The sequence below is a fragment of the Paroedura picta genome, chromosome 9, assembly GCF_049243985.1.
Source record: "Paroedura picta isolate Pp20150507F chromosome 9, Ppicta_v3.0, whole genome shotgun sequence".
In the NCBI taxonomy this organism is placed as follows: domain Eukaryota; kingdom Metazoa; phylum Chordata; class Lepidosauria; order Squamata; family Gekkonidae; genus Paroedura; species Paroedura picta.
Window position 1 is genome coordinate 60,252,599 of NC_135377.1, and position 23,534 is coordinate 60,276,132.

The 23,534-nt window shown below is 45.8% G+C and overlaps 2 protein-coding genes across 7 annotated transcripts; both read left to right on the top strand.

Annotated features, from left to right (window-relative positions):
* Nucleotides 1-845: 845 nt before the first annotated feature.
* LOC143845019 (putative 2-ketogluconate reductase) lies at nucleotides 846-10,917 on the top strand. Of its 5 annotated transcripts, none has more exons than XM_077352969.1 (7): nucleotides 850-1,044; nucleotides 1,274-1,687; nucleotides 3,765-4,149; nucleotides 6,394-6,565; nucleotides 7,745-7,923; nucleotides 8,351-8,447; nucleotides 10,433-10,917. In XM_077352969.1, the coding sequence occupies exons 2-7, from the start codon at nucleotides 1,442-1,444 to the stop codon at nucleotides 10,584-10,586; spliced, it is 1,233 nt and encodes a 410-aa protein (XP_077209084.1). In that variant the 5' UTR covers nucleotides 850-1,044; nucleotides 1,274-1,441; the 3' UTR covers nucleotides 10,587-10,917. The 5 variants fall into 5 exon arrangements, with proteins under 5 accessions (XP_077209086.1, XP_077209084.1, XP_077209085.1 ...); XM_077352970.1 differs by having other exon boundaries at nucleotides 1,549-1,687; XM_077352972.1 differs by having other exon boundaries at nucleotides 855-1,044; nucleotides 1,274-1,725.
* Nucleotides 10,918-15,239: 4,322 nt separating this feature from the next.
* RBFA (ribosome binding factor A) lies at nucleotides 15,240-22,237 on the top strand. 2 transcript variants are annotated; one of them, XM_077352989.1, is made up of 7 exons: nucleotides 15,240-15,564; nucleotides 16,562-16,604; nucleotides 18,399-18,575; nucleotides 19,252-19,364; nucleotides 20,143-20,227; nucleotides 20,867-20,940; nucleotides 21,683-22,237. In XM_077352989.1, the coding sequence occupies exons 1-7, from the start codon at nucleotides 15,347-15,349 to the stop codon at nucleotides 22,059-22,061; spliced, it is 1,089 nt and encodes a 362-aa protein (XP_077209104.1). In that variant the 5' UTR covers nucleotides 15,240-15,346; the 3' UTR covers nucleotides 22,062-22,237. The 2 variants fall into 2 exon arrangements, with proteins under 2 accessions (XP_077209104.1, XP_077209103.1); XM_077352988.1 differs by having other exon boundaries at nucleotides 15,242-15,564; nucleotides 21,680-22,237.
* Nucleotides 22,238-23,534: the final 1,297 nt, after the last annotated feature.

Below are 23,534 nucleotides of genomic sequence, written 5' to 3' on the forward strand. Positions count from 1 at the left end.
CAACACAGGGTTAAACTTGTTGTTTTTGTTGGTCTTGAAAGCCAATTTGGTATTGTGGTTAGGAGTGCAGACAGCTAATCTGGCGAGCAGGGTCCACGGCACTGATAAAGCTGTTCTGACTAAGCAGTAATATCAGGGCTCTCCCCGCCTCACCCACCTCACAGGGTGTCTGTTGTGGGGAAAGGAAGGGAAGGTGAATGTAAGCAGCTTTGAGACTCTTTCTAGTATAGAAAAGCAGCATATCAGAACCAACTCTTCTTCTTGTTAGGAGTTTTTCATCATTACATATTCAGATAACATTGCCATCTTTTGTCTGTAGTAGAGAACAAGTTTCCAGCTGCCTTCCCTCCACGGATGTCCACTTCCAGATGGAACCTGGGGATCGCCTGGGATTACAAGTCATCTCCAGATAGGGTTGCCAGCCCCCCCCCCCCCCCGCCCAACAGTGAGGTATGAGGGGGCAGGGTTGCTAGATCCTGGTTGGGAAACTCCTGGAGATTTGTCGTTGGAACCTGGGGAGGACAGAGACCTCAGTAGGGTGCAATGCCATAGAGTCCACCCTCCAGGGGAACTAAACTCTATCAACTGGAGATGAGCTGTAATTCTGAGGGATCCCTGGAGGTCGGAGTCCCTGTCTCCAGACTACACAGACCAGTTCCCTTGCAGAAAGTGGATGTTTGAGAAGGCTTGGAAGGATGTTTTGGCATTATTTCCCCGTCCCCGTCCCCGTCCCCGTCCCCGTCCCCGTCCCCGTCCCCCTCAGGCTCCATCCCCGTCGTGAAGGACCTGGCAAGCTGGCCACCCCCCTTCCCTCCTCTCCTCCCAGGTGAAAGGTGACCCATTTGGGCTTTGCAATCCAGGCACAGAGTTCTCCCCGCTTCACGCCTTCCGGCCACCGAGCCAAGCGTGGGGTTTGAGCTCTGCCGCCCATTTCCCGCAGCGGCGCTTCAGAAGCAAGTCGGAGTCGCCAACGGCCTGGGAGCGAAGTCCTCCTCCTTGCTGGGGGCGGCGGCGGCGGCATCCGAAACGGTCCGGATCAATCAGGTAGTTGGAATTCTTGGGGGGGGGGGGGGGGCGGGAGGGAAAGGGCCCGCGAGGTCTCCCCCTTTGGAAGGGTGCTGCGGTTTGTCCGGGGGGGGGGGGGGCTGAGTCTCCGGCTGCAAACGCCGCCACCCTAAACTCTTGGGCGTTTGCGCGCTGGGAAAGGGACAGAGTTGCAACCTTCCCTCTCCCCCGTCACTCTCGTTGACGAAAGACTCGTTCCCACCAATAGGATTTCAAGTAGTCGGGGCGGCAGCAGCGGCGTTTCCTCGCAGTCCTGCAGGGGCAGCGTCTTACTTTCCCACACAAGGCGGTGAGAGAGAGAAGCCCCAAACCGAAGCATGACTCCAGTGGCCCCTTGAGCACCGGAATAAGCTTTTGCCCCCCTGCGCACCTCTTCATGAAAGCTCACCCCATGAATAAAACTTGGTTGGTCCTCAGGGTGCCCCTGGACCCAAATTTTGTTCTGCTGCTTCAGACCCGCCTGAATCTCTCTTGCCCCCAAAGCTGTGCTGCTCTAGATTTATGTTTGCCAAACTGGAGAGGACTGAGAGGAGAACTGCAAAGGTGTTTTCTGAATAAGGCTCATCCGGCGGCACCTTTTATTCCAAGTAGAAGATTCCGTCTGCACAGCACACGTGGTCAGGTACAGCGCAGTAGAACAACCTCAGCCATTACGCAGCGGTACGGAGGGGGGTGGCGGGGGTGGCGGGGGTGGCAGGGGTGGGGGGTTTAATGGCCAAGATGGGCTGGCTAGAATAAAGCTAATAGCTGAAGTTGCTTTAAGGCAGTGATCGCGATCTGTGAATTGCTGCTAATAAGTACACAAATGCAAGAGTTAATGAACAGATATGAGAATAGGTTTGGGGCCAGTGGCAGCCCCAAGGGCAACAAACTTCAACTCTGGGTACCAGCAGATGCCATCTCCTTCAGTTACTGATTAAAGCTTTGTTGGTCTTCAAGGTGCTTCGGGGCTCAAACTTTGTATTGCTGCTTCAGACCTAAAGGCGATTCCTAAGCCGCTTTTACTCAAGTTCGCTGTACTACAGAACCTTTCATTCTCCTGCTTAATATGTTGCATGTAGTATGCTACAGCAACTCAGAGCGCTCCTATTTCCCCCTTCTTTTAGGAATGTATTAATTATTGATACAGTTAGAGTATGAATGCATGCCAAAATATGCATCCTGTCTGAATAAGAAGAGTCAGGTGGATTTGGAGTCTGCTGAGGCTGGTCAAACTGACCACACCCATCCTGCCCTGCACACCTTCTGCATGCTTGCAGCCTAACACCTGTAGTGTGTTTACCAGGTTGCTAACTCTACTTTGCATTGGATTGCAGTTACTGATTGGAATCCTGCCTTGAATTTATTCTGTCCCTTTGCTCCTGACCTTATGCAAGGGATCACCCAAGACAGGCTGGAAAGCACAGTGAAGTACAAATTTCACAAGATTTTTATAATTGCATGGGTGTGTTTGCTATGGCAGTACATAGGGCATCCTGTAGTCATGTGGTTTTTCTCCAGTCAGTTGGCAACTTTAGCTAAAAGATCAGCAATATGGCAACCCTAGTCAAGTAGCTGGATGGAATCACTGAAGCAGTTGGTGCAAACTTAAATGGACTTCGAGGTATGGTAGAGGACAGGAAGGCCTGGAGGATCATTGTCCATGGGATCACAATGGGTCGGACACGACTTCGCACCTAACAACAACAACAACAACAACAACAACAACAACAAAAACAACATGACCTGCCCTATGCCCCCCGCAGGGCCTTACACTCTGCGGGACAAACTTGTTGGTGATTCCCGGCCCTTAGGAGGCGCGTCTGGCCTCAACTAGGGCCCGGGCCTTCTCAGTCCTGGCCCCTACCTGGTGGAATGAGCTCCTGGAAGAGCTACGAGCCCTGCAGGATTTACCAGCTTTCCGCAGAGCCTGCAAAACGGAGCTCTTCCACCAGGCCTATGGTTGAAGCCAGCGCCTCCTTGTAAGATCGGGCCCCCCTTCCCCCCTTCCCCTCTCAGGGCTATATATGCAGTGCTCCCTGATCCCCTCCCTGGGAATGCCGCCGCTGTCGGGTTTGTTTGGGTTGGACGGTGTATTTGTTTTTGTAGGATGTTTTAATGTATTAGGGGTTTTAAGGGTTTTATATGTTGTTACTCACCACGAGCCTTAGAGGAGTGGCAGGATATAAATCCAAGTAATAATAATAATAACAAGTCAAGTAGCATTTTTGGATCGGGCCTCTTCAAATGATAAAAAGTTACTATCCTGATAATGACCATGAATAAAAGTGGAGCAACTTGTTAAGAGTTCCTTGATTCTTTCAATCAACGCTTTTCTATTTTTTACAAGGCTGCAGTCCCTGGAATTATGACTTTACTGGGGAGACTGGCCCAAGAGGAGAGAAAGTTTGTAACCCTTTTTCTTCCTGGAAGTCAACAGAAGGGAACCATTTCAAGCAGAAAACAGTTCAAAGGAAAAGGGTTAGGAACCTTCCTTTTAAATTAAAACCTTCCCTTTAAATTATAATTACAGCAAGTATATTTTACATATATAAAAAGAAAAATGTTCCATAACACTCTTTAATAACACTGTTCTTTTGGTTTTCAAAATGCAGTTCCCAAGCCTTTATGGTAAAATGCATTTCTGCCTTGACAGAAATAATATTTCAACATTAGTCAATCAAAGTTGACAATTTGGGGTACTGGTTTGTGTTTTCTAGGCCATGGCAAAGCAAGACTGCCCATATACACTAATCAATGTTATAGGAGGTGTGGATGGAGTCTATGAAAACCATGTCGAGTACCTGGAGAAACACCTTAAGCTCATCACCATGCAAGAATTCCTTGACAATCAGCAAGATCTCAGTAAAAAAATCCAAGCAATTTATATGTGGTTTAAAAAACCAGAAGCTACCCGGGAGCTCCTGCAAAGTTTGCCCAACTTGAAGGTGATTGCAAACTCTGGTGTGGGAGTGGATCACCTGGATCTGAAATTGATCTCCAGCTTCGGCGTGAAAGTGGCAACCACTCCGTGTGAAGTTGCCAGTCCTACAGCTGACCTTGGGATGGCTCTGCTGATGGCATCTGCTAGGAGGATTGTGGAAGGTACAAGAGAGTTTCCCATTCAGCTTCCCGTTCAAAATACATTCGAGTTTCACAGCTCAGATCCAATGCAGTGTTTCCACAGAGGGAATGATTGATTTCCACCCGGTGAGCACGAGTGTCTCACTTCTCTCTTCTCACTGTAGCCCCTTATCCCACACTTCAGTTCCTGGAAGTCCACTGTCCTCCATGGGCAGCATTGGGGGGGGGGGAGGATATTTTGAGCTGCAACAGAAGAAGGGAGGTGAGAAAGTTGATTTCAGATTAATCCTCATTGTGCCAGTGGAAATATAAAGCCATAATAATAAACCACTGTTCATCTATTAATATGGTTTAAAAAAAAGAATCACACAATGATCAGAAAGAAGAGTCAGCTTGTTATCTACTTGTCTTAAAAAAAATCTTCCAACAAGATTCTCGGCTATTATGTGGAATGCATCCCACATAATGGTCAAGGTGGTGGCTGTTGAGGCCCGGCTTCGATCCCTGATGGCAGCGGTGTCACCACCGCCTGTCTTCCAAGGCTCTCCTGAGGGTGGGAAGGGCCTTGGAAGAGGGCAGCGGCACAGTGAGGGGCTCAACGCTGGACCTCACCAGCCACCGTCTACTGGCACACTCCCTGGGGCGGGGCTATGGGTGTCATGCCAGTAGATGTGTTCCACATCAAAAACTGAGGGACAGTCTCTTGGATTTTGCAGTCTGCTTTGGGAAGAAACGTCTTCATATACAAGTTGTATAACTACTTCATGACCTGGCCTAGAAAAAGAAAGCAGTCATGTGCATGGAGGCCCACTTACATACAGATAGAAGAACCTGATGTGGCTCAAACTACCGTCCATATTTCTTGTGTATGTGTCTTGCACTGACCTGGGGTTCACGGGGAAACATCTGGGTTATCTTGCTCTGTATTACTTCAATTACAGGGTTTACAGTGCAGATTATCATCTCTTGCAGTGCAGAGGCCCAGTTCCATGGGAGGGAAGATGTGTCCTCTCTCCTGCTTCCATCCTGAAAGGATTTGATTGTTGGTAGAGTTTGAATCTGCAAAGAGGAGCAGAGCACCAAGCTGCTTAAAAGGAATAAAATAGTTTTTATTTGAGGAAGCAACTTTGTATAGAAAGGAGAAGAGAGCCCTGTTTAGCTCTCTAACGGTTGTCTGCAGTCATCCTGTCTGTTGGTTCTGGAGGCAAGCAGGGAAGACCCATGTCCAGCCTCTGCGGAGGCAACTGCATTGGTTACCTGCCTGTTTCTGTATTAAGTACAAGGTTTCGGTTTTAACCTTTAAGTCTATATGTGGCTTGGCCCTACATAAGGGACCGCTTACCTCCTTATGCCCCCCGCATAAGAGCTGCGGTCCCTGATGGAGCTCTCTGAGTTGACATTGTATACTGTTGACATCGTTATTTTATGAATTGGATCTGTATTTCACATACCTGTAAAGGCCACAAGCCAGTTCGCTGAGAGCGGGAGTTATATAAATCCAAACAAACAAACAAATAAATAAATAGGAGCAGGAAGTCTCCATTGAACTAATAATAATAATATATTTGTGATCCATCAGCCTTCTATATGTAATGACATATATACAGAAAATAATAATTATCATTTTAAAACATTCTAAAATCAGATTGTTGTTTTGCTGATATTTTGGGCAGGGAGGCTAGAATTTCAGAGTCATTTCTGGCCTCAATCAGGACACTGGAGGAGATAATTTGAAAAATATCAGGAAGTTCCTGATTTAACTATGCTAAATACAGCTCTCTTCTGATGCCCCCTACAGGACACTCTCTGTCTTCCGCTCCATCATGCTCATTGCAGATCTTGTATATTCCAACACTGACATTGATGACAGGAGAGGAAAAATCTCACACAGACTCCTGGCATGGTTTAATTTGAGCCAGGTCACAGCCTCTGAGTTTGGAATTGATGAAATAACAGTGTTTTTGAGCATGTGCTTAGTATCTCTTCTTAATCACTAAGTGACTGTAGAAAATATCCACATATCTTGGAGATCAGAGGAAGGGCTTTGAGTCTGGGAGTGCATGCCCTCTGGGTAGATGTGGGCCTTTACACCTTGATTCTACGAATTCAGCCATGGATGGACACTTGTTCCTTGGGAATGCAGATCAGTTCCTGTTAATGTAAATCTATATTCCATGCTGATCTCCATGCTGATACTAGACTTTTGGAACTGATCTCCAAAAATACTTCCAACCATTTCTCGCTTTTGTATATTATAATTCCTAGGTTATCAGACTGCAGTTTCTCCTGAGACCAAATATTTTAATGCTGACTGGCTGGGCGACGAAATCAATGGCGCAACTCTGGGTATCATTGGAATGGGACAAATTGGGTATAAAGTAGCTCAGAGAGCCAAAGCTTTTGAAATGAACATTCTTTACCATAATCGGAACCAGAGGTAAACATTTCTTTGATCAGATTGTAAATGTACAACCAGTTTGTACTCGTATTCATGGGTTAATGTTAATAATTGTTCATTTCTGTATCGTCAACAAGCACACAAAGGCATTATGATTTAATTAGTCCACCTTATGCCTGGAACGTATGCTTATTTCCATTATAGTCACCTTTCTCACTGAGATTCGTGTAAATCAATGCAATACATTGGGTGAGACATCCTGGTGTAGTGGTTAGGAGCATGGATTTCTAATCTGGTGAGCTGGGTTTGATCCGCGCTCCCCCACATGCAGGCAGCTGGGTGACCTTCGGCTAGCCACAGCACTGATACAGCTGTTCTGACCGAGCCGTAATATCAGGGCTCTCTCTGCCTCACCTATCTCACAGGGGGTCTGTTGTGGGGAGAGGAAAGGGAAGGCGAATGTAAGCCGCTTAGAAACTCATTTGGGTGGAGAAAAGCAGCATATAAGAACCAACTCTTCTTCTTAATAAGCAAGGTAATAGGACTAAGATCACAGAAACTTGGAACACAGAATACGTAGTGGGCGTGGCATGTTACACAAGGCAGAAATGCTATGTATAAGCAGGAAAAAATGCAGTGAGAGCAGGATAATACATAAAATAATATTTTCCCACACTTCCTTTGCTTTGTTCTTAACCCCACAGTGAACTGGAGATATGTTGTCAATTTCTAAAATCTATCATTGGCATAACATTTTGGCAGATGACTATGGTTTGGATCCAGTCACTGCTTTGCAACTTGTCTGAGTCATGTGGAATCTTCAGGTCATACTTATATAATCGTACTACAAAATGTTTTCAGAAATAAGAGATTTCTAAAGTAACAAGCCTCTTGTGGAGCAGGATGGTAAGGCAGCAGAAATGCTGTCTGCCCATGAGGCTGCCCATGAGTCTTCCATCCTTCCGAGGTCGGTAAAATGAGTACCCAGCTTGCTGGGGGGTAAACGGTAATGACTGGGGAAGGCACTGGCAAACCACCCCGTATTGAGTCTGCCATGAAAATGCTAGAGGGCGTCACCCCAAGGGTCAGACATGACCCGGTGCTTGCACAGGGGATACCTTTACCTTTAAAGTAACTATGTAAAGCTCTTCAGAAAATGACATTTATCATTATACCCATCAACTCACTAACGAGCTAACCAAAGCTGTTCTCTTTTAGACCAGTGGATGAAGAACAGGCAGTTGGCGCTGTTTACTGTCAAAAGAAGGAAGACTTACTCCAGCAGTCTGACTTTGTGATGCTGACTGTGACTCTAACACCACAAACACGCAACTTGATCGGGAAAAAGGAGCTAGAGCTCATGAAACCCACTGCTACACTCATCAACATCTGCAGAGGTATAGCAAAAATGCCTCATTCCTTATTGTAAGAACAAAGCTTGCCTAAGCACACATAGGAGATAACAACACATGATTGTGAAAAATATAAAATATTCTCTGCATGCATGTGTATATTTAATGTATTTGTAAACACTGAGGAAGGCTGTAGAAGCTGAATTACATCTGGTTTAATGTGGTTCATAGGACATATTCATCCATCAGGAATGTCTGTAAAATGTACAGACCCCAATGTCTTTAGTTTTACATGTGCACAATATATCATAATAGTTTTTGTGTGTTCATTGTGGCTTGACCTTTTTGACACAAATTGCGGGGGGGGGGCATCTCAATTGCTGGAATTTTAAAATCCTTGTTTTCTTGCATGCTGTTACTCATTAAGTCAGTGTTACAGTTCACTTCCTCTCTTCCTCTCTTCCCAACTTAGGTCAGGTGGTTGATCAAGATGCCTTGGTGGATGCACTCCAAAACGGAGTTATTAAAGCTGCAGCCTTGGACGTGACCTATCCTGAGCCGTTACCGAGGTACAAATGATTAAACAAAACATGCTTGACCTGAATTCAGAATCCATAGTTCCATGTGTACTTTTGGCTCAGATTACCCTGTTTGGGGCATAATCTATCCCAAACATTTTCTCTCTTCTGTGATTCATCTAGGATTATTTGTTATGGGATGGATCCAAAGTACCGCATGTAGAGTGATGCTCCTGAAATGGGACTTTCCTGTATCCTCCTCCCAGTAGAGCCCACTGAGCCCCCCCTCCCATTCTGCCCCTAGGAATCACAGGATCCTCATAGACAGCACACAGGAAGGATAAAGGTGGGATTTGCAGCGGGAGGAGATTGGCAAAAATGGCCCCTCATGCAAAAAGTAATCCCATTCCCTTGGCTGTTATGCCAGTCTTTTGCAGCCTTTTGACTATGGATGAATCCCTGAAATATTTTTCAGGCATTCAGGAACTCCAGGAGTGGTGAGCTGCCCCTTCAGAGAAGCGGGCACAGAAGTAAGATGCAGGAGCCAGCCAGTCAATCATCATTTAGCATTTCCCTTGTGGAGAAGGAGACTTGGCCTGTGCAGAAACAGGGGCTGGGGCTCCAGTGACATCTAGTGATGTCAGTGGCCACCTGAATTTCTCCCCTGGACCTCTGGTTGAGAATCCTTGTGTTATAATAAATAAAACATTTTTGGATCAAACACACTAGGTTTATTCACAATTTGCTGAAAAAATCACAAAAATCACCTAATTAGATTTTATATCCCATTTTTGAGTATGTGATTTTTATTATGAGACCTGCCTAGAGTCTGCTGAGAGAGGGCTGAAAAAAGTTAAATAATAAATAAAATATAAATAACCATACGGGCTACTTAGGTTGAAATCTGATTCATATGTTGTTTTCTTGAATTTAGTGAATATTGCTTGTACCTTCTCCATAAGCGCTGAATTTCCTGAAAGTGCCTGATATAGTTCCATTCCCGTGTACTTAGCTCTAAACTCTTAAAACAAGGTTAGGATAGAAATGGAGCATAAATAAAAGTTGTAATATGTGACTTGCCAACATGTGGCTCACATACACACTGAGATACACGTATTCCAAAACTCGTTTTAAGACTTGGATCTGATTTGTAGGTGTCATTTATGCATAAAAGGAGGGATACTGTAGGCCACCTGTCAATTGGCCATTTTAAAAAGAGGATTTACCAGCCCGCTTGCCATAGAGCTCAATTACAGCAGTTGGTTCAGACAAAGTCAGACCAATGCACACACAATCCAACAGGCTCTATGGAAGAGTGATATCTGTAGTGGTGCCACTGAAGGGAAGCACATTCCATGTGGAGAATGCACAAATTCCTTACCCCTTCACAAGTATCCCTAAAGCAGTGGTCCCCAAACTTTTTGAGGCTGGGGACCGGCAGGGCAACTGCCTGCCCGTGCATGCCGCACACACGCGGCCGCGCCTGCTCATCGCGCATGCGTGCCGGGCCGCACATGTGCCATGCACGGCCGAAATTGCGCATGTGCAAAAGTGCAGCGCATACGCACATACGCGCCCCAGCGTGCATACGCAATGCGCAGGCGGGGCCCTGATTCTCTCTCCCTCCCCCTCCCGCAGTAAGAAGCTTCCCGGGCTGCAAGCTTGCAGCCTGGGAAGTTTTTTACTGTGGGGGGGGGGCGGGGAGAGGGAGCCGTGGCCCGGCGCCATGGCCTTCGCGGCCTGGCACCGGGCCGCGGGCCACAGGTTGGGGACCACTGCCCTAAAGGATCCTGGAAAGAACTTCTCAGATGTCGTGGGAATGCAAAATATCTCCAGACACTATAAGGAGATAAAGTACTTAACGGCTTTTGCTAAAGCAGCCCTGTACACTGTTTCTCCAGTCTCTAAGGCAACTTTAAGACAACCTGTCATAAAAACCTATATGAATCTCATCTCTCTTGTGAATTTTGAAAACTTTAAAAGGTGAAAGGGTCTACTAAAAAGCTGCGTACATTTCTGCCATCTCCCCCTTCCAGAGACCATCCTTTGTTAAAGTTAAAGAACGTCTTAATAACGCCTCATCTTGGAAGTGCCACTGTCAAGTCACGCCAACTGATGATGAGGAGCATGGTGGAGAGCATCCTTCTTGGTGTCAAGGGTCTTTCCATCCCTAATGAAGTACATGTGTAGAAAGTGCTGCATCTCTTGCTGGGAAAACAGCAATTCTATGGGTAGGATGTCATCTGAATTTTGTGCATGGAAGTATGACTCCCCTTCCCACAGCAACTCCAGGAACAATATGGGAGAGCGCTTGAGGGCTGCCATAAGAGGGGAGAATTGCCCCCCCCTTCCACATTCAAATATTTTTGATGGGATCCATCCCCACCTTATTATTCTGTACCTTTTCTCACAATATTAATGGGAAAAAAGTGATCCTTGATTTTTAGTTTCACTATAAAGCAGAATCTACATGTGTATTCCTGTGGTGTTTTAAACAAGATAATAAAATATCTATACTTTCCTTGTCTTTGCATCCTTCAGAGTGTAAGTCATTTGCAAAACAGAACTCTTTTTAACAGCAGCAGTAGTCTCATAATGTTAGATCTGTAGGTTCAAAGGAAGCCAGGACACTGGGAGGGTAGTCAGCTATTTATTGTGACCCCAGCATGATGGTTCAAGAGTAAAAACTGAAGAGTAACCCCCCTCCCCCCCAAAAAAAAACCCCAACATATTCATGCACAGACAAAAGGATCTTTCTGCCAGTGCCCTCTATTGGTCAGTTTCACTTTTAAACTGACTGGATCCTGCAGTCGGGATCTAGCCATGCATTAGGAGTGCAGACTGATAATCTTTCCTTGGACCTCAAACCCAGTTCCCGGCAGGCCTAGAGACATGACACATAGATTTCATCATGCTTAGTGCAAGGCTGTAATAGTCCCATGAAGATATTTGTGCCATTGCGTTCCATATGCTACATACAGATGTAAGGCATGTGCTTTCCGTCTGTGGAGAGTAATGCATTTTCTCAGGTACAAAACAATATACTTCGACAGCACAATACAGCATTTGCTTGTACAAGCAACAACAGAGGGTAATGATCTTTCAGCACACAGGTCCTCGACATTTATTCAGCCTGCAGACACATGTGGAATTCTGATACTGTGGGGACTTCAACAAACTGGCTTCCACAGGAGGTGGAACCAGCCACAAAATGATTGCCATAGCTTCTTTAGTAACACAATGCAGATCCTTGTGCCATGGCAGCAGCCGCCTATAAAGCAACAGCCAATCAGAAGCCATGTTGGGCATACGCTGGGATATGGAGGACAGCCCTCCAATGGCTGATCTCCTTTCTCCAAGATCGGGGATAGAGGGTGGCAATTGGAGAGAGACAATCATGCCACTACCAGTTCACATGTGGAATCCAACAGGAAGGGGTCCTCTCTCTAATCTTATTTAACATCTTCATGCTCCCTCTTGCTCAGCTCGTGGGGAGGTTCAGGCTGGGATGTCATAAATATGCAGATGACACCCAGCTCTTTCTCCTAATGGATGGCTGCCCTGATACTTGCCAAAAAAGCCTTGGCCAGATGTCTGGAAGCAGTGACGAGGTGGCTCAACCAGAGTCACCTGAGACTCAGCTCTTCAATGGCAGAGGTCCTATGGTTGGGCAGGAAGGGTCCAAGCCAGGAAGCGCATTTGCCCAACCTGGACAGGGTACAGCTATCAGTGGCTCACTCCACCAGAACTTGGGGGTGATCCTTGATGCCTCCTCCTCTATGGACACAGGTCACAATAGTGCAGCTGGCATTCTACCAAGCCAAACTACTAGCACCCTACTTGGCTCCAGAATACATCGCCACAGTGATCCATGCGACAGTTACCTCTAGACTGGACTTCTGCAACTCACTCTACGCAGGCCTACCCTTAACCTTGGTCCAGAAACTATAGCTGGTCCAGAATGCATTGACCAGGGTCCTCACAGGAACACTGTGGGGGTCCCACATCTGCACTGGTTACCAGTTGAATTCCAGATCAGACTTAAAAGTCTTGGTAATCACCTTTAAGGCCCTATACAGTCTGGACCCAGTGTACCTGAGTGACTGCCTAGCTGTCTATGCTCCCCAAAGACCTCTATGCTCTGCCACTTCCAACTCGCTGGTGATCCCTCACTCCAAAGGAGCTCATCTCACCTCACTCAGGGCCAGAGCTTTCACAGTCCTGTCCCCCCACCTAGTGGAACGAGCTCCCTGAAAAGATCAGGACCCTACCTAAGCAACCACAGTTCTGTAGGGCCTGAAAAAAGGAACTCTTCTGCCAGGCATTTGGTTGGGGTCAGCTGAACCAACAACACTCAATGGGCCCCCAGAAACCCATCTCCATGAACTGAATCCCAAACCGACCAATTTATGGGACCATAGTTAATAGGTTAACATTGTCACCATTAGTGTTGGAACTGCTATAAGGAAATGTTATTGGAATTGTAATACCTATTTACTGAGTTATTGAGCTGCAAGGGAGGGTGGTATATAAATATATATCATAAATAAAATAGAAGCCCTACATTACCCCACCCACTTCCTCTAAACACTTGGGTGCCAGAAAAGTTATTGGCAGGCATCATGGGGACCCATTTTAATGGCTTGAATTTAACAGTCACCAACTACAGCTGTATTTTCTGCACAACCATGGTAGGCCAAAATGTACTCACCTAAAATGAAAGCTGAAATTGAGGGTTTGGGGATGCTGGAGAAAACAAAATTCAGAATGATAGTCCACCTGTTTCCCAAGCTTGCATGGTAAATAAGAAGTTTCACTGAGATCTACCTTGTGGGGTGGGCATGGGGCAGGTGAGTGCACAGTACAAATGGTTTTAATAAATAAAATGAACATACCTCGCAGTAAATATGTACACATAGCTTATCTCTTCCAGTGGGGACACTGAAAAATGTAAAAGTCTGGGGAAATAACAGACTTTAAATTTAGCATTCTGGTCAGCTCTGAATTTTGGGGTGTTAATGTGGGTTAGGGGAACTGGTTTTTCCTTTTTTGCATTTCAGGTGGCTGGAAATTGTTCCACTTTCCCATCTTTTATGGACCTGTTTATAGGTCCCAACTTTTAACTGCAAGAGTGAAATTACGGAGCTCCTGAAATGTTTGCATATTTGGGGTGCCAGGTCCCCCCTGGCCACCAGGGGGAGACGTGTAGGTAGGGTTGTCAGGTTCAAGTTGGGAAAGGCTTAGAAATATAGGAATGGAGCCTGGGGAGGACAGAGAAACAATGGAGTACAATGCCATAGAGTCCCCCCACACACACACAAATCTACCTTTTTCTCCACAGGAACTACGTACTTTTTCTAGTCTGGAGATATGCTATCATTCTGGGAGATCCCCAGGTCCCCCCTTGAGGCTGGCATTCTTAGTGCACGTGCCAAGAGTTTAATTGCAGGATTTTAAAGCTCTTCTGTGCTCTCTTTAGTTTTTAAGAGCTACACAGAAGGCACTGGGCAGCTTTTGCCCTCACAGTAGCAGGAGAAATTGCTTTTTGCTGGTACCTGTTAAACCCTACAAAGCATAGGAGTTTTCTGAGGGCCATTGTCCTATGCATGTTTTCTGAGAGGTAAAATGCAGGGAATTCAGTGGGCTATATCTCCCACCAAAAGCACCCAAGATGGTAGCCCATGTTGAAAACTTGTATAGGATGGGAAGCTGGCTCCACTGAACTCTACGAAATTCTAAATAGTTCATTGGGATGCTAGCCTCCAGGTGGAACCTGGGGTTCTCCAGGAATTACATCTCATCTCCAGACTACAGAGAGCAGCTCCCCTGGAGAAAATGGATGATGTGGAGGGTGATCTCCATAACAGTTCAGTGTTATTCCAGTGAGGTCCCTTTCCTTCCCAGGCTCCACCCCCAATCTCCAGGAGTTTCCCAACCTAGAGCTGGCAAGTTTAGCCCCCTCCCTCCTGCTTGTTGAGCTAAGGCTCTTTGCAGTTTCACTACCCTTTAATTGTTATTGTTGTTATTGTTATTATGTTAACATTATTGTTGTTACCACCTTATTGTTACCAGAATGATGTTACCTGTACCGTTTTGTTGTTTCATGTAAACCGCCCTGAGCCTTCGGGGAGGGCGGTATATAAATAAAATAGATGGATGGATGCATGGATGTATGTCAGAGGGGACCAGGCAACTGTAAAATAGTAAGACGGAGGAAGATGAGTTGATTGGCAGCCAAGAGCTTGCAGGTGGCTCAAAGGAAGAACAAAAATCATGGGTTAGCTTTCATTAGGATCAACGAGGAGCATGCACAGAGTGTGCAAGCCTTTGAGATCATCATCATGCAGGGATCTTTTTTTAAGAGGAAAAGAGGTGGGAGTTTTGTACCCCGCTTTTTACTACACGATGGAATCTCAAGCAGTTTACAATCGTCTTCCCTTCTTCTCCCCGCAACAGACATCCTGTGAGATGGGTGAAGCTGAGAGAGCTCTGAGGGAACTGTGCCTCCCCCATGATCACCCATCTGGCTGCATGTGGAGGCGGACTGGGGAAATCCAACCTGGTGCTCCAAAGTACTGCTCTAACCCACCGCTCCAAGATGGTTTCATTTCTGGTGTTAAAACTTCTAGAGATGCATTATAGCTAATTTCCAAGCAACCGAGATCAGTCCCCCTGGAGAAAATGCGGGCTTTGAAGGGTGGACTCCATAGCCGTATACTCCACTGAAGCCCTTCCCCTGCCGTCTCCACCCCCAAAGTCTCCAGGTATTTCCCAACCGGGAACGGCAGAAGGCCAAGGCCGCATTGCGTGAAGTGCGTCTCGCGACCGCTAGGGGCACTATGTCGCCCCTGCTCCTCCCCCTGGCGAGCCTCTCCGGGCAGGCGTGGCGGGCGGAACCAGGGGCCTGGAGGCCGATCTAGAACCCGGCGCGTTCGGGCTCCTTCGCCCCGATGTGGGGCGCGGGACGCCTCCCCAGAGCCGCGGCTCTTGCCAGAGGCCGGGCAGTGCGGACGCCCGGGATGGCCGCGGCCGCTGCGGGAGGGCGGCGGCAGGATTCCGTGGAGGAAGGCCTGTTTGTGCCGGGCTGCCCCGGGTGCCGCGCCCTGCACGCCTCCGCCCCCCTCTGCGGCTCCAAGAACCTCCTGAAAAAGTTGCTCTATAAAAAGAAGTAAGTGGGGCACGCTGAGGCCGTGGAGAAGGGGCGGGCGGCTTGGCTTGGCTTGGCTTGGCTTGGCCCGACCCACTCGAGAGTGGCAACTGCAGGAGTGCCAGCCTCCAGGGGGACCTGGGGAGCAGGCCCGATCCGAGGCGAGGAACTCCTCCTGGAGGTGTGAGAATGGAGCCTGGGCAGGGCGGGGACCTCTGTGGGGGCACAATGCAGACCCCCCCCCCACGCACCCGTTTTGTCTAGCGGAACTAAACTCTGGTCTGGAGACGACCTGTAATTCCGGGGGGACCCCCGGGTCCCACCTGGAGGCTCGCATCCTAGCTGGGGGGCTCCTAGATTTACAACCGGTGTACAGAGATCAGTTCTTCCAGAGAATGGGGATGCTTTGGAGAGAGGACTGTATGGCATCAGACTGCACTGAGATCCCTGCCCTCCCCATCTCCCCAAAGTTTCCCAGCATGGATCTGGCAAAGCTTCAAATTATCACACCTAGGAAAAAAAATCCCATTTGTAAACAAAGTCATCTTATTGCATTATCAATATGAGCTTTTGTAACCTACTTCCTCAGATACAAAAATACTATTTTTATTTATATATTTGTTTCAGTTATACCCTCCTTTTTATCCCCGGTGGGGTATTCCTTTATCTGAGTTACCATATCTTCCTCAGAATATTCTCATAGCCAATCCAGAATAAAACGAATTGTTTGGGAATGATAGGAATAAAACAGTTTTTCAACCAACTGAGCCTGCCTTCCACCCAAATACGTGGAATATTAATATACGTGGAATATTAATATGCTTCTGAAATGTCCTCATTGAAACATGAACACTGTGTTATTTATTATTTGAAAGGGTATTTTATGAAGTGTGCTTTGGCAGTTCTTAAATGCATAAAGTGTACAGTTATTTATATGTGTATGTGTGTTATATGTGTATATATATATACACACACAGACAGTAATAAAATATTTTTTCTGTCTTTCTTTCTTCAAAAGGAAGAAGTTTTGGTATGATGCACCTACCCTAGGATCCTTTCTGGTAAGAACACGCAGAGTTTAAATTTTAAAAGAACCTGTAGTGACTGCAAGCTGTCCATATACTTTAAAACAGTGGTCCTCCATTTATGAGTCAGGACCCTCAAGTAGGTCACGGATCCCCACCTGCTGGGTTGGTAGTCCCTCTAGAGCAGTGGTTCTCAACCTGGGGATTGGGACCCCTTTGGGGGTAGAACGACCCTTTCACAGGGGTCGTGGGAGGGCAAGCAGCTTGGCCAGGGTGGGGCGCTATCCACACAACAGCCTTGCGGGGTTCATCTGTCTGGAGCAGCGGAAAAGAGCGAGATCGGCATGGTGGGACAAGAGGAGGCAGAACTGAACTGAGAAACCCCAGGGGGGAAAAACAATTTATATACAATCATGAACAATGGATCTTCACACCATTGGTCAGAAACAACACTTGCATAGTTTTATGGTTGGGTCACCACAACAGGAGGAACTGTATGAAAGGGTTGGGGCATTAAGAAGGTTGAGAACCACCGCTCTAGAGCCCCCCCCCCAGCTTTTGGAATGATCTGCTAATGTGGTTGTATAGCAGGCAAGGGTGCCAGGGCTCCTGCTTCCTTTTGCACACATCATGAGAAGCGTGGCAGGAAACAAGATGGGTGGAGCTCTCCATGGCTCTGACCACTTGCTCGTTCCTCAGTACGGCACTCTTCTTGTTTCTCGGCTTGTATTTCATGTGCCCAGAACACTTTCTTAGGCTGCCGGCAGGCTCTGCCTTTGGAGACCAAATGTGGCGTGGCCTCCCATGAATAGACAACAGGGAAATTCCATTTAAGCAGAGTGATTTTTTTTTATTCTAACAAAGGGTGGCCTCAGCCAAGTGCCAAGAGGTCCACCCAAATCAGTGCATGAATATGCTAATTACTTTCTCAAATAATCTACATGTGGGTCTTCTATGTAAAATAAATCATTCATTGCACTAAAGCCAGAAATGGCTTGTTTGCTTCTCACACAATAGCCTTTTGATATGTCGCCCAGTTCCCACGTGCTGGTTCACCTTTCCTTGCATGTTTCCCTACACCCATGATAGTTACCATTTTGGCTACCATCAAGCAGCTATTGCAGCCTTCATTGTGTCCTGCCTAGCCAGGAGCAACGGTTTCTAGTCTCTTACCGTGCTAAGTTGATACCTACTGTTGTGTGTGCTGATTTTTGCCAAAAGTTTCTGCAACCGCCTAAAATTAATGTAAACTGAAAATAAAAATGGCTTCCCTGTGGCTCAGTGGTCCCCAACCTGCGGGCCGTGGCCCGGTGCCGCGGCTCCCTCTCCCCGCCCCCCCCCCCCCCGCAGTAAAAAACTTCCCAGGCCGCAAGCTTGCGGCCCGGGAAGCTTCTTACTGCGGGAGGGCGGGGAGAGGGAATCAGGGCCGGGCCGCGCGGCCGTATGGGCGCGGCCCGATGCGCGGGCGCGGCCCGATACCCTGCCAGTCCCCAGCCTCAGAAAGGTTGGGGACCACTGCTGTGGCTCATCACCTTGACATGGGTGAAGCCATAACTCTGGTTTCCCCTCTTCAGTCCTATGACTCTTGATGTCATGTGCTCACTACACTGATTAGGAAAGGTTGAAGGGCCTGTTCGTCCATGCAAAGAATGGTAAGAAATAAAAGTGAATGCCAATTACATCTTGGTACAATACTTTAAGCAACCCTTTCCTGGGCAACAGGCGGCAGCAGCAGTGCCGTCATTTTTTCATACCCTGAACTATTTTTGGAAGTTGGCTGTGACCATGCAGTGCCTTTTTCCTCCTTATGCAGTCTGTTTTTTTTTAAAGGTGCGTAAGCCTTCTGACTGGAACAGTGCTTTAAATCTTCCCTCGTTAAAAGTTAAAAAAGAAGACAGCATACGCAAGAAAACTTTGGATGTTCTGCTGTTTAAAGCTGTGAGAGAAATTCTGGATACTTCTGAGGCCAGTGAGGAACTTTACAATCTCCGCATAGAACTGTCTAAAGTAAGTACAAAAGGTCCAGCCAATTTAGATAAGTTGGATTATATCCCAGTCTTTCAGGGGTGGCAGGTTACAGTAGATGAGCAATAGAGTTGTGAGTAGACTTGTGCACTTTAGCTGCTTCGGCGGCTGTTCAAGCCTGGAGTGGCACCGTCCCTCCAAGCTGTGGCGCTGGCCGCTTCAGGCTTGAACGGCCACTAAAGCAGCCAAAGCGCACAAACCTAGTTGTGAGTGTCCTGCATAGTGGAGGGGGTTGGACTAGATGACCCAGGAGATCCCTTCCAGCTCTATGATTCTATGATTCTGTCCCAGTCTTCAAAGTTTCTGGTTCAAAAGGTCTTCATGACACATAATCTTAAACAATCCTAGTTCCTGCTGAAATAGAGGCTAATTGTATTACAATGAAAATAACTTTGGTTGTTGACAGCAATGCAGCTTCAATTTGTTGTATCTTCAATTTGTTGTATCAGAGTTCTTTAATCTAGCTGTTTCTCTGTTTATGGTCATTTCATATATTAATGAACTTTAAACCCAACTCCTCTCCAAACTGTGTCTTTCTAGGTGATATCCACTTCTTCATTTCCCTGGTAATTACCTAGAACAGGACTGTTCTCTCAGCCCTTCAAAACTGTTTACCATGTAAAATATGTATTTGTAACAAGTGTTTTGAATTCCTTAGGGATCCCTTGCACCTGATTTTTCAGTGTGTCGTATATATTGGAAGACTACTGGGAATATAGAACAGGATGACCATATTAATAAGATTCTGCAGCAGCGTGCTCCACGTATAAGGTACTATTTCGCAGAGATGGGAAAGGGAAAGACTTTGGGAAGGGAACTTGCTTTGTATGCAGAAGGTCCCAGGACGAATCCCTGGCACTTCTAGCTTAAGCAGTCAGCAGTGGAAAGTTGCTGGAAAGGTGCTACCCATCAGAGGAGACAGTACAGGACAGTATAGGATGAGTGCTTCAATTCTTCATAGGGCAGCTTTGAATATTCTCTGGAGACCATTGATACCTACTTTCTAAGGGCTTGAGAACTGGCTTGCTGTGTCACCCAGATAAATGCTGTGTATTTCTGTACATACATACCTCTTTCCCCCAGATCTGTAAGCAGCATATGCACGTTTCCATAATATTCACTGTGACACTGCACAGAAATTCATTTTGTCATACCCACACAAATAGAGGGCTGCTGTCATTTGCATACTTTCATGCAGGTTAAGAGGTATAGAAGTGAAGAGGTATAGAATGAACAAGAGGGGAGTGGCTTGTCAGAAGCCCACTTGAGCTGATATAGCCCCGTGGATTGGGGATGGGCACAGATCGGAATTAGAATGGGTCCATCTTACACTTTCAGAACCCTCAAAAGATGACTTGGGTGAATTGCGTTTTGTTCTTTTTTCAGAAGGGGGAGCTTTCATCCTGTTGTCATTTCCTATTCAGACATTGTTGAACATTTCAATGGATTTAAAGACAATAGTTTGAAAACATTGTTGAACATTTCAATGGATTTAAAGACAATAGTTTGAAAACACGGTGGTTTAAAAAGATTTTTTTTGCTTTTGCAGGCATTATCTGATTTCAAATCAGGTCATGGGAAATGTTCCTCCAATAGTATTTGTTAGAGACAAAACGGATGTTGCAGTACAAGAGGTAAGGAAGAAAGCAGGTAAACACTGGCCTAGACTCAGTGATTTCTTCAAGCGAGGAGTCTTCCAGTAGAGCAAGATGCTTCACTTAACAGAACTAAATCTAATAGATTATCTGCTAAGAGTACTGGAGATAGATTTATAACAGCATGTGTTACAACTGTTTATAACAACTGTGTTACAGTGCTTGGTAGGTTTCTAGGGTAGATTAGCCTAGATGGGATATGGGGAGATTTCTCTTTTGCTCTCCCATTCTAGTGTCATGTTCCATGGCAAATCTCCCCAAAAGAAGCAAACTCGAAGCTCTGGCTAGAATCTCAGTAGTTTATTTGGAAAAGTACAAACAGTCAAGGAAAGGCCAATTGTAGATGCCTTTATGCTATTCCTGGGATGGGACATGTTTGTCTACTTTCCAAGTAAATGTGTCCTTAATTTTTTTTAACCTCAGAGGAAGATTAAAGATTCCTTAGCTAACTTGTGTTATTGCGAGAATTCCAGATCACTTGATAATCACAGAAAAAGTTTTCAGATTTACTGTTGTATGCATTCATAATTTGCAGAGCAGGGGTTCCTGGGAATATGTGTTCTCATCTAGATTTCATCAAAATGGACATTTCTGGAGTTTGTGTTGACTTTATTGCAGATTGAGCGGTTATTGGCAATTGCAGATTTTGGGCCTGCAGAAGAAGAAAATGAATTGGAGCAAAATGAATTCAGGTAGGTTTAAAAAACAATACTGATCCTGTATAATTGCTTTTGTTTGGTGTGGGGTGAGTTTAAAATAGTTTGAAGTGTACTTTTGAATTGCATCTTCTCCCAATTCATTACCTTTCAAGATTAGTCTTAAATATTTCTTAGGACTCATTTGCTTTAAAATATGCTTGCCTAATAAGCCCAATTTCATGCTATTAATCAGGAGTCCAGTAACTCCTTAAAGGAGTTAAACTCAGTTTATTCCAGAAAATGTTTTTGAGAGTTGTAGCTTGTCTCATTCGTTGCACTATAAAATATAAAACAGTGATTTGACTATTTGACTATGCACTCAAAATCTCACACCTTGAATAAATCTTTGTTGGTCTTAAAGGTCCTATTGGATTTAATTTTTGTTATCTGTTTGGGGTATTGTCAATTTTATGTGTATGTCAAATTTCAGGCCTTAGCATTAGGGCATGGCTACAGCCAAAACTAAGCACTTTCAGTGCCCGCTGATTGGTAGAGATCTAAGCCTGTGGCATTCTCTCACCCCCTTGAAACGAACGGGACTTGCCGAGACTATATCTATTTAAGATTTGAAAACTGGATGAAATATGAAAGCTAGCTTTGCATTACGTCTTAGCAGAGCTGCATGCCGTTTTGGGTTTACTCACAGAATATCAAATGTTATGTGATAGTGAATATGAATTTTGAATTATATAAATAAATACATTCATAATCAGGCTTTGCCCCTTTCTTGCAGCAGAGAAGGCTCTGAGACTGATGAACCTCTGGACCTCTCAGATCCCCCTGTGCTTTCTAACCTGTTTGGAATTGATCATGAGGAATTAAATCAGAAGATCCTGGAATACAAAACATTGAGAAAGGAGAAGGAAACAAAAGGGGTTGGACTGTCAGAGCAGCAGCAGCAGCAACTGGCTGAGATACAGAAGCAAAAGAAGCTCAGAAGGAAGAAAGCCAAGAAAGCCTTTGATGATATCACACCTGAGAAATATTTATTGGAAAAATACGATGAAGACTGGGACAGGGAAAGTGAATTACACCAACAAAGTGAACTGGAATATCAGTTACAGGAAATCGAAAACGATCTGGAGACAGATAGTAGAAACACAAAACTTAAGTAAATTTGGAAAAATGACTTTGTTCAAATCCCAGGTCTCCCCCCCCCCCCCAAATCTGATAAATGATTTACGCTTTGTTTGGTTTCTGGAATGCAGGCATTTGTCTTGCTGTACAAAGCAGGGAAATGGATGGTACGTGTAGAAATAAATGATGACTCAGCAATTGTGTTGCAAAACTACTGGTGTTTAGTGGTCCATTCCATGTGCAAAGTGTTTGATTGCAGTGCAGCTGGATCAGCTATAGAAAGGAGTCCTCTGAAGAAGTTCTGCACCTTGTAAACATGGCAGCAGTTGGAATTTATTTGCAAGCAAAAGTCTCAAGGTGGTGAGAATTTTAGGGAATTCTGCCATGAATTGTGGCAGTTGACTGTCCAGAGAACTTTACCATTCTGGAAGAACGACTGTACGCTTCTTGCCAAGAAGTCTTGAAGTGCATTAAAAACTTGCTCATTACAGCATTCATTTTCCTTACCAGTGTCCGTACTTCCTCAGATGGACATAACCTGAGTAGCATCCACTCACTGGATTTCAGCACTCTCTGTCATAGACAGCTGGGCTGTATTATCCATGCAAGGAAATCCAGTTGCGAATGATTGCAGCGGTTCACAACAGAATAAAGACAAATGATAAAAATACAGTACAGTAACCACAAGTTAAAATGAGCAAAGAGGGCAAGCACAACAATCCCTTGCTAGACCCATATTTCTCACTCACCCGTTCCCAGCAGTATCAGTCAGGTGTAAAGCTGGGGCGAATCCATATGCTACAAAGGCAGGGGAGAACCTGATCTTATTAGCCCAGTGTTCAACCCAGCCTCAACCAAAAGCCTGGTGGAAGAGCTCCATCTTGCAGGCCCTGCAGAACCCAGATAGCTCTGACGGGGCCCTCAGCTCTTCCGGGAGCTCATTCCACCAGGTAGGGGCCAGGACTAAAAAAGCCCTGGCCCTGGTCGAGGCCTGGCGTGCTTCCCAAGGGCCCGTGATCCTCAACAAATTCATGCCCATAAAGTGCAATGCCCTGCAGGGGGCATAAGGAAGTAAGTGGTCCTGCAGGTAGACAGGACCCAGGCCGCATATAGCCTTAAAGGTCAATACCAATACCTTGAACTTGATTTGGAAGCAAACCGGCAACCAGCTCAGCTGTCTCAGCAGCGGCTGGGCATGGGCCCTCCAAGATTACTTAGTGAGGACCCGAGCAGCTGCATTCTGCACCAGTTGCAGTTTCCAAGTCAAGGACAAGGATAGACCCCAACAATATCCAACAATGTGCAGGTGGATAAAAACAGTTTGTTCACCTGTCTTATATTTTAATAGTGAAGTTGGCATATCTTTGGATACTTAAATCTGGTGACTCAAGCTGTGAACGAGCACGATGGACCTTTCCACAAACACTGAAACAGGAAACATGAGCAGGAAAATGAAATCTTTCTTGTAAAAAAATACACAGGAATTTTTAAAAACTGAAAATAATTTTTTA

Excerpts from the sequence above, each read along its gene's own strand:
- RBFA (XM_077352988.1), top strand. The coding sequence starts at position 15,347 with ATGTGGGGCGCGGGACGCCTCCCCAGAGCCGCGGCTCTTGCCAGAGGC. Across the intron at positions 16,605-18,398 it reads CTACCCTAGGATCCTTTCTG|GTGCGTAAGCCTTCTGACTG; the intron begins GTAAGAACACGC and ends TTTTTTTTAAAG. Across the intron at positions 19,365-20,142 it reads CAGCGTGCTCCACGTATAAG|GCATTATCTGATTTCAAATC; the intron begins GTACTATTTCGC and ends TTGCTTTTGCAG.
- LOC143845019 (XM_077352969.1), top strand. The coding sequence starts at position 1,442 with ATGAAAGCTCACCCCATGAATAAAACTTGGTTGGTCCTCAGGGTGCCC. Across the intron at positions 6,566-7,744 it reads TACCATAATCGGAACCAGAG|ACCAGTGGATGAAGAACAGG; the intron begins GTAAACATTTCT and ends GTTCTCTTTTAG. Across the intron at positions 7,924-8,350 it reads ACTCATCAACATCTGCAGAG|GTCAGGTGGTTGATCAAGAT; the intron begins GTATAGCAAAAA and ends TTCCCAACTTAG.